Source organism: Antrostomus carolinensis, unplaced genomic scaffold (assembly GCF_000700745.2).
Source record: "Antrostomus carolinensis isolate BGI_N321 unplaced genomic scaffold, ASM70074v2 scaffold3678, whole genome shotgun sequence".
In the NCBI taxonomy this organism is placed as follows: Eukaryota; Metazoa; Chordata; class Aves; order Caprimulgiformes; family Caprimulgidae; genus Antrostomus; species Antrostomus carolinensis.
The window spans coordinates 1-10557 of record NW_010334835.1 but is presented as its reverse complement, the minus strand read 5'-3'; the positions used below and the strand labels follow the sequence as shown (position 1 = coordinate 10557).

General features: G+C 40.7%; 1 protein-coding gene across 1 annotated transcript in view; it reads left to right on the top strand.

Moving 5' to 3' along the window:
* The window catches only part of LOC104529873 (leucine-rich repeat-containing protein 1-like), a gene marked incomplete at its 3' end in the record, with an annotated part of 25691 nt that extends 22606 nt beyond the window's left edge, over positions 1–3085 (top strand). Inside the window, exons 10-12 of the mRNA XM_029086570.1 lie at positions 909–1027; positions 2107–2190; positions 2986–3085. Coding sequence (XP_028942403.1) covers positions 909–1027; positions 2107–2190; positions 2986–3085 — 303 coding nt within the window. The remainder of the gene's footprint in view (positions 1–908; positions 1028–2106; positions 2191–2985) is intronic.
* Between the last annotated feature and the right edge of the window lie 7472 nt (positions 3086–10557).

The window sequence follows — 10557 nt, the reverse complement described above, 5'->3', positions numbered from 1 at the left end:
GACTCTTGTACAGCCCATCACTTCCCAGCCTGTACTGGTGCATGGGTTTATTCTGCCCAGGTGCAAAGCTCTGCACTTCTCCTTGCTGAACCTCGGGTTTCTGTGTAGGTTGCTGTCTTTATGCATATCAGCCATCTCTTCATGATTTAGTGTCATCAGCAAATTTGATGTGCCAGCTATTTTGGACCATGTGGGGATGGGCAGGGAGGTGTCAGCAACTAGCAGTATCTCCTGGATTCTCTGTCTTGTGCTCTGCCTGGCTCAGCTCTGCTTTGCACCAAAGACCCATCATGGTACAAAGGAGCAGAACAAGGTGAGCTTTCTGCTTTGAAATAATATTTTGTCCTTCCTGGGGAGAAGACCTTCAGAGAAGTTTGATTTCTATTCTAAAAAATAAACTCGTGTTTCATATCTGACTAACTGGGTTCTGTATTAGGACAGAGACCTTGATCCTGTTTGGGTTTGGCCGTCACTTCAGTGCAAGTCTTTCTCACTGTGGCTGAATAGGCATAGGTGACCTTCTGAACACTTCTTTATTAATAAACATTGTATAATTGAGGAAAAAATAGATACTTTTCTCCTGTTTATAGGTCCCTGGGTAGACATGCCCTTGACATTTACATGGGGTACCATTCCACTTGCAACTTTAGTACAATTTAATATACTTAAATATCAGATATGAGTATTTATATTGAATATGAATTCAGTGATGTTATGAACTTGCAGAAATAGCGCAGCTGCCAAGTGAAGCACTGCTTGAATTCTTTTTTTTTTTACCTGAGGAAAAAAAAAATAAAATTCATTGTGTTAAAAGATTTCTAAAAGTTTTGCAGCAGCAAAATTTTCTGTACTTACAGCAGGTATCAGAGGATACCAAGCTAAACAAATGTGTTGTTCTTTCTGTCCAGGAAAATTGAGGAGGCTCTCCATTTTGAAGGTTGATCAGAACAAACTTATTCAACTAACGGATTCAATTGGGGACTGCGAAAGCCTTACTGAACTAGTTCTCACAGAAAACCAGCTGCAGGTAAGCATAGTCAGGGCTGCTCAAATGGCTGGCGGCAATAAGACCTGCTGCTAAGTGCTGAATCACTTAGCTCAGAGGTTACTCACCCTTGCTACTGCGAAGTAGCAAGTTCACTTTAAATTCATCATGTGTCTTACCTGAATGCTGAAGATCAAGTTGGGTGTAGTAACAATCCACCTTTCCAGAGGCTTAAGCAATTACATATTCACTCTTGAATCTTTCATGACCAGTAAGGGAGTTGGAACACATGCAGTGCAGGTATCACTTACTTTGTGTTTTTAATGTGGGGTTTGTGCCGTGTTATGTAATTGCCAGTTTTTGCTGTGCATTATCTGCATCAGACTTGCTGGAACTGAATAGAAGCCCCAAGCACTGCAGAGCTGCTGTTGTACTGCTCCTTGTGCTGCTGATCTACCCCAGCCAGGTTTTAAATGTGATATGTGGTCAATTAAAATAATATCTCCGACTTCCTTCCATTAGGTGTTTCCTTCATTATTTTGAAACTGCCTTCACATGACACTGACGTTTGGAGACTAGAAATGTTTATAAAAATCTAGATTTGAGCATTTCTTAAGTTAGGGTGGTACTTGGTTGAGTTAGGAGCTTAGACCTGTTGGAAAGGTGCCTCTCCAGAGGTCAGTTCATAGCACCTAAGTTAGAAGCTTGCCTCTCAATTAGCTATTTAGGGAGCCTAAAGTTAGATAATATGGACATTCTGCATACATGCTTCTGCACACAACTGTTGGGCATCTATCATCTTAGTGCTGAGATAACTCGTGAGTGGATTTGTATTAGAAACTGACTTTCTTGGACATTTCTTCTGCAAGATAAAACTTTGGATCTCCTTTGAAAGGTCTCATAGTGACAAGGGTAAACTACACTCCAATTTTAAAAATTAATCAGTTTATTAATTCTATTAAAAGAAATAAATGCTATTAAATTAAATACATAATCGATTAAATATATAAATAAGTCTATTAAGTCTATTAAAATTAATTAATTTTAAAGTGAGATAAGTTCTGTTCTGACTCTGTGAATTTACAGATTCTCTTTGCATATTACTTTTTTTGTTGGCACAGTCATTGCCAAAGAGCATCGGAAAACTAAAGAAGCTGAACAATTTGAATGCCGATAGAAACAAATTAACATCTTTGCCCAAGGAGGTAAGTTTTGTGCAATTAACTCTCACAGATGTGATTATACAAACAGAAAACTTTTGATTTCAAATGCCTACAAGAAGCAGCAGGCAGCTTTGATCCATTGAATATTCTTCCCAAACCAGTCACAACCAGAAACTTGTCCATTTAGATCTGAACAGCAATAAATCAGAACAGCTGTGGTGATTTGGTGGCTTGGAAGTGCAACATGGCTTTGCAGTCGAACAAGAAGTCTCTGTTCTAATTAGCTTGTAACTATTAATTCTTAGTATGGGTGTCAGGTCCAGCACTGTTTGAAGGCTGGGAGTTCTGTAGGAGGGAATGCATTTAAACATTAATATACCTCTGCTGCACATAGAATAAAAATACTACTGGAGTCTTCCTCACCTCACTCTTGTGAGCAATAGCAAAGGGAAGGTTTCATATTCTCAAAAATGATTCGGAGACTGTTTTGACAGTCTTTCTGGTTTTGGAGATCTTGGAACGGCTTTTGCCTTTAAATAAGAGGGCCTGACCTGACCAAGATCACTGATACCTCCAATCTTACAGCTGTGATCACTAGAACTTCTTGTCTGTCGTACCAGTACGTGGAATGAAATGAAGCTAGATTCATTTTTAATCTAGCTAAATTGAATGGAGGCCTTACAAGTTTAGTTCAGGAGTATATTCTGGAAATAGATCAGGGGAAGCAGCATCGTGCGACTGGAGCAGAGGACTGTGAGTTGGTTATGTTAGCACTGCTGTTTCTCCGTAATTTTTGTCCAAGTAGTTCTCCCCCTTAAGTTTCCTATCTGCTTCTAGTGCGGCTCTGAGGTCATAGCTTTTGTTCACCGTTTTCAGTCACTTCAGGAGCAGGTGGCAGCTGATGGATGGGCGTTGAGAGGAGTATCAGCTCTGGCTAGTGAGTGCACACTTTTGCTCAGGCCTGCTTACTTACGGAGCTCGGGCAGCTTGAGGAGGAGGTGTGAGCAAAGTGTCTGGAAAATGGGAAATGGGGAAGAGGTGATGGTCTGAAGAGGAGGGATTGAGCAGGGGCAGAGGATGCTGCTGTGGCACTGGCAGCTGCAATGACAATGGCCCAGGTCTGAGCTGCCACAGGTTGGTCACCTAATTGGGGCTCCACAATAGCCCTTATTTCTTCTTTACAGATTGGCTTGGAAGTGTGTGTTTTATGAGGTAGGGAAGATGAGGGAGGGAAGAGAAGATGTGAGTACTGCAGCTCCTCTAGCAGGACAGTGTCTCCTCTGTAGAGGTGCTGCTAGTTCTGAACATAAAATTGCAGAGGGTATATCCAGACAGGTTGCATAAATGCTAGCAAGAGGCATGGGTTGGGATGTAATGGCAATTTTGAGCTTGTGCTCATTCAGCAGAAAACTTATCATAATAGCTTATGTTGTGCATAAACACTTCTTAGTTAATGAGGCTCACAGTATTGGAGATGGTGCATGAGGGTGGCTTGGAAGGAGCAGGGACAGGAGCAGGTGAGAAGAGGAGGTTCAGCTTCAGAAGCAGGTAAAGCAGAGTGAATACTGAGTGCCTGTTTGTGGGGAGCAGGGTCAAGGGCTCAGTGCAGAACAACAAAGGAATTGATGCTGAACAAGAAACTGGAGTCTTGGAACCAGAAATGGGTTTCAGAAGTGGAGGGCATTGCCTGGTCAGTGAAGGAGTTGGGGATATCAAAATGTGAAGTAAACAAGAATGTGTGTGGAGAACATTAGTGCACATGAGAGAGAGGGGAGGGCACACCTGCACAAGAGGTGGGATAAAGTCAGGGTTGAGGCTGATTTTGGAGAAGGTGAGTGAAGAGGAAATGGAAGGTGATATCTGGCATGAGGTGAGCTGGGGAGTTGTAGAAAGTCCAGGAAATAGAGATGGAAGAGCATGGCTCCCAGGGAGCTTGGCAGGGAAACAGAGGAACCAGAGCTCCTTGGCATCCACTACTTTAAAATAGAATTTTTTTTTTCCTGTAAAGGTCTCCACACCTGTGTATCTTTCTCATTAGAGCAAACACTGTAATTACATTTAGTGTAAGATTTCCAGAATGATTCATTAAAGTATGTGGATTTTAAAAATTATTTTATTTTTTAATTTTTATAAAGTATTCCAGTCCTTCTCCAATTGAAGGGTCCTATCCACCCTCTAGATCAGTGGATTTGAATTCCAGGCTGGTAATGGTAACAAATAGAAAGCATAAACAACTGAGGCAATGGCTTGTCTCAAAAATACTGTTAATATGCACGAATTGCAGAACCTAGCTAATGAGTCTTTTCAGTTTCAATTTTTCAAGTTTCAGTTTCAATTCCTTGAGCTTAGGCTGGACAATAAAACACTTTTCTCTTAAACTCTTTAAATTGCCTTCTAAAAATCTTGAAATGCTAGTTTGGAAAACTGAAAGAAATCTACTGCTCTCTGCTCATGTTTCATCTAGAGCTGCATTTTCCTTGTGTAGTATTTTTCTTAACCAGTAGCTTTTTGCTTTAAACCAAATGTGCACATTTCTGTAGTACAAGGTTTCTGTTTAAAATTCAGAGGAACTCAGTGAAGGGTCACATTTCATAGCTCTGAAGGCTATGTTCTGCATAAACAGAGTGCACAGGTATAACCAGTACTGTTTGCTGTTACGCAGAGCACCCACAGGAGCAGCTTCAGGGGTGCTGCTAATGGCAAAGATCCCGATTCTGAATTTTCCCTTGCGTGGTGGGAAGGAACAATTTGGTGTCTTGGTGAAATGTTCAATTTCCATTTTCCTTCTCATCATTACTGATTTGGAAAAAAAAATACAGAATGCATTGGTAGAGCACTTAAGAAAAACTGAAAAATATGTCACCTTTTTTCTGTCTGTTGGAAGGTTCTGCTTGACAGTGAGAAAGCTTGCCATCTTTTCCATTTATTTTCATCTCAAACTGACTAATTAATATTTAAAGCCAGGCACAAACTTCTGACAGCAGCCTGCTGTGTGTTGCTTAAGATGTCTCCTGTGATGGAGTGGTGAAGACTGGGGTCTCAGACCTTTGCATGTCAGTCAGTGTTAGTACTTGTACGCTGGTTCCCCTTCCACAGGAGCAAGAGTCAGATGCAGAAGTAGAGTATGAGCTGAAGATATTTTTGCTTGGTATCTTCCCCTTTTCCTTCCTGCTTTCTATTGTTCTTTCTCTGCTTACAGAGTGCTGGAAGAGCTGTGCATTTGTGATCTTCATCCTGATAAGAAGTAGGTGTTCGACAGGCCTTTACTGGTTTCTGTTGGACAGGGACAAAGACATAGAGTCTGGTAACATGCATATAGAAAAAATGGAACACTGCTAGGGAGCGGAGAACGTGTAACCAATATCATATCTACCTGCTGGTGTCTCTGTCCTTCCCTCCAGAATTATTTCTGTGGCAAAGAGAGCCTTTATAGATAGGATGGCAGAAATTATGTGCCTGGTCTAATGTGACCTGGTGAGATAATGTGACTTCTAGCTTTCTTGTGGTGCTGTGGGGGTTTTTTGGTGGTTTGGGGGGGGCATTGTTTTGGTTTTTGTTTTGTTAGCAGTTTACTAGGATTGGATTTTGGGACAACCTGTCAAATCATTGCATTACCACATTGTTTCAGTGCACACTTGTAAAACCAGTCTCTACCTTTTGCTGTAAGATTTCTTGACTTGGAGTTATTGAGGAGTTTGTATGCAAAATACTCCTTCAAAGTTTCCTGGTTCAAAGGTTCTTCTGTATCTGGTGCCGATATATAAAGTAAAACATGGAACAGCTGAATGTATGACCAAGACTTGAGTCACTGACAGATTTTATCTTCAGTATCTCATCTAGAAAATCAATCCCTCTCTCACTGAGCTGAGTGGCGAAACAGACTTCAGCAAGAACTGAGAATGTCTAAACCTGTTCATAGTTACAAATGTTTTTCCACTTAAACTTGAAAGACCTGCCTGGTGACTCTTTGGTATTGAAATCCCACCCTGGCACTGGAACGCTGGTGAAACTGGTGTGTTGATTTTGGCACTTGCATAAATAACCTCCTTGGAATGTTTTCCAGTTCATGTGCTTTTGTTAATGAGTCTCTGCAACCTGCAGAGATCTGGTAGTGTGTCCTTCCTGGCTCTGAGTTATAATGCGAGAATTATTGCTACAGTAGGTAGTAAAAAAAACCCTGCAGGGGTTTTCTTGACAATAACAGTGCTTTTTACGTTTGTTTGTTTGTTTTTTAACAAGTTCCGACCACTTTATTGTTTCTGGTTTTAACTTCCGATGTCCTGTGCCTTCCCTCATTTATGTAAGAATATGCATTTGTGTGTCTGAAAGGGAAAAAGGCGCTAAGGAAAAATGCAGGAAAACTTGTCCTGAGTTGGAGAACAGAGAAGCTCTTTTGCTGTGCTCCTCCCATACGATTCACCAGTGGTGCAGGGGGTGTCAAAGTGAGTTTGCTGAAGATTTTCCTACCCAATTTAAAATTAATAATGACTGAATAATAGCTAATAATAGCAAATTGGTCCATTTCTTCCATCTCTAAATGTATTCTATGCTTGAAGTTAAAGAATTAATCAGTTTTATCTGGGGCCAAGGAAAATTCTGACTGTATTTACTTTGAATCCAGACAAAATTTTGGTTATGACACCCTGGAAAAGATTTTACCACCCAATAGGAATTGTGTTTAAATTACCAATGTGTTGATCAGAGTAATATAAACCTAGTGAGAGTTCTTGATGCAGACATCTGTATTGATAGTTGAATAAACGAGATGTGTCACAGGACTTTTATCTAGTCACATGGTAAAGAATAATCATTGCAGTATTTGTCATAACGTCGTACTTTTTGGATTGCTTATACCTGTGAGAAAGATGTTAACTGGTAAAGGACAGCAGAATTGACTAATAGCTTTCGAGCAGTTAAGAGATACTGAGATCAAAAGTTGTTATTCAACTAACGTAACTCGAAGGTCTTCTAAGTTTCCCACCTTTAATTTGTGTTTTGGCTTCAGAGCACTAACAACATGAGGATGCGCCATTGTAGTCAGTGAAATTTGGTCTGTGGTGATGAATGACTGTAACCGACAGCTGGGCTCAAGGGAGGGAGCACATGGGAGTTTTGGGGGGGATCTAAATGGGAAGAAAGGGATGAATCTGTACACTCTTCTTGGGTTTACCTCAAGAGAGCTGGAAGGGTGTCATCAGCAAGAAAAATCAAATGGCAACTACCAGGTTATTGTAACAGAGAAGCGCAATAGAAGTTGGGTGATCAAAAATACACAAATACTGCAGTAGAGAAGAGGAATCATCAGAAACATCAGCAGAGAAGTGATGTGACAAGACTTGCAGTTCTGGCAGACAGTTCAAGATGGACTGGCAGTGGGTATGTGAATGTCAGAAAAGTGAGAGACTGAAGTGGTAGACACTGGTCACCATCAGAACATAGAGGATGAGAGAGTTTTAACAGCCAAGCTGACATCCTCTCTGTGTATGCCCAAGTCTCACTGCTTATCCAGAACAAGGAAGCTGTTAGAAAGATGAGCCTCTGACTGAGAGAGAATAAAACAGCAAAAAAAATCCTGCACAGATGTAGAGTTTAGCGGGCTAGGTCCTAGTGACACTCATCCTCTGAAGCAAGTCCACCTGAATGCAAATAAGCAGTTTTGTTCAGACTTCACATTACTGTAAAATGAGTGATCTCAAAAATAGGACTTCATAGTAATGAACATTTTCTCTGTGACTGATGTGTGGGTTTTGTTTTTGCGGTTTTGTTTTTGTTTTTTATCTAGGCTGACTGTTCTTTGGAGATGATCTGATGAGACAAGTGAATAACCCTTAAATTAAAATTGCTAGAATGAAATAAATTTCAGGACTATGACTTAGATATGCACAACTCATTTGAGACCTTTTCGTGATGTTTAGCTCACTACAGAAGAACGTGAGGACTTCCTTAACCCCCCTCCAGTCTTTGGAACAGTTACTGGTGTGCCTAGAACTAAGCACATACTTGTCCCCATTAATTGAAGTCTGTGCTCGAAATGAACTGTGTGCTTAACTGTTAAATGGGCTTGTGGTCTCAACTGTGTACTTGGTGCCTGTGCAGTGGTTTGACAAAGTCTGCTGGAAGCATGTGATCAAACCCTTGGAAAGCATGGCTCTTTGTCAGTTAATGACTCTCAGCCAAACCAGCAACATTCTGATGCTGTATTACTATTATGTCATGGTGGTCACAACAATGTTTTCCTTTCAGCATGCCATTTAGTGTGTGCACTTTGCCTCAGTGGAACCACTTCATGTTTAGGTTTTCAAAGGTTGGACCTGATGTCTTCCTGTACTGCTGGATGGGTGCTATCTTTTTTCAAAATGACAAAGATTTTAGATTTTTTACCTGTCAGCTTGTCTTTTTTCTCTGTGATGTCTCGCGCAATGCTGCTTGTTAGATGCTGCCTGCATTTTCTAAAAACAGTTTCATAAAAAAAGTTCAGTGTCTGTCTGTTATCTCCCTCACTACCATATTAAAAAAAAAAAAAAGTTCTTCACTTCCTCTGAATGAAACAAAGCCTTTGAACAATTGCCTATTGACTGATAGAGCTAAGTTGAAATATTTGAAGTTGAGATAACTTAGGAGTTCTAACCCTCTTTGGCAGTAGAAGAATGTATGTTCTGTCTCCATTTGTTGGCATGCTCTTGTCCAGTATGGAAAAAGAAAAAGAAATTGAACATCTCTTGTATTTTCTTAATTGTTAGCCGCTTGGAAAATTATGGGTCAGGTAAATTGATAACCCTGTAAGTATTATTCAGTCCACAGTTCTACTATTGCCTTTCATTAACCTGCTTCAAATGCATGATGACTCAGGCCGGCCGGTTCCACTGCTGCATTTTTTCCATTGTCAAAAGTATAGAAGTTTTGGTCTCATCAGGGCTGCATGGCTTTACTTTGTTTGTTTGGCTAAACTATTTGGATCTTCATGCTCCAAGACTGAATAACGCAAACTTCATTCATGGAAAAGCGAACACTGTGTGTACAGTTAGGGCATCACTTGCCAGCTCATCAACGTTCACTAATTGTATCTCTTGCTTTTCACAGCTCCTCATGTTAGATACACTAATTAGACACTTAGTGTGTGTGTGTATGTGTTTATATATATATTTTTTTTTCTATATGGCACTGTGTTCTGTGAATGTGTCAAGGCACATTATTTAAGGATCTAGACATACTTTAAAGTGCATAGCAGAATTACTGCGCTAAGAAATGTTTGCTTGGGCGCTGGTTTCTAAGGGCTTTGATTCACGAGCTAAAATGGCTAACAATGTTGCTGCTCCTAGTGTACACACAGGGCTGGGAAAGCCAATGCTCTTTTGAAATAGCTGCATCTTAGAGTGCAGATTTAAGAGAAACCATCCTAGATTTTGTTTTGTCAAGAGAATGTTGTGCTGTAACTTTGCGCTGTAAATGGCTCGTGAATCAGAAGCCTTGAGCAGCTGATTGCTGCTTTCTTCCATTAAAATGTATTTATGATATAAAGGAAGATGAGTGGGGTATAAATTGGTGTAGGTGAAATCAGCATGGTTCTTACTTAGACTAGTGGAAAAGCTTTTGTGGTATTTGTAATCTCAAACTTGGGTTTGGACTGAACTGTGGATTTTGCAAAGACAGGACTGACAGTTAGCTACAAAACAAATAATTTCAGCTCAAATTTGGGGACTCCTAACCAAAGTGTAGTGACAAGTTGGCTATATTGTGACAGAGGAACCTTCGTATGTGTGTGACTATAGAAGCCCTCTAATTATTGAACTGTGATCTTTTGGTAGGCTTACTGGCTATAGTTAGGCTCTAAAACTACTTGAAAGTTTCAAAAGGTGTTGGGATATTTTGCCTCTAATACTTAGAATCATAGAATCTTTTTGGTTGAAAAAGACCTTTAATATCATTGAGTCCAACCAGTAACCTAACACTGCCAAGTCCACCACTAAACCATGTCCCTAAGCACCACATCTACATGTCTTTTAGATAGCTCTGGGGATGGTGACTCAACCACTTCCCTGGGCAGCCTGTTCCAATACTTGACAACCATTTCACTGAAGAAATTTTTCCTAATATCCGGTCTAAACCTCCCCTGGTGCAACTTGAGGCAGTTTCCTCTTTCCTCTTGTCCTATCGCTTCATACTTGGAAGAAGAGATTGAGACCCACCTCACTACAACCTCCTTTCAGGTAGTTGTACAGAATGATAAGGTCTGCCCTCAGCCTCCTCCAGACTGAACAACCCCAGTTCCCTCAGCCATGCCTCATAAGACTTGTTCTCCAGACCCTTCACCAGCTTCATTGCCCTTCTCTGGACACGCTCCAGCACCTCCGTGTCCTTCTTGTAGTGAAGACACAGTACTCAAGGTGGGGCCTCACCAAAGCTGAGTAC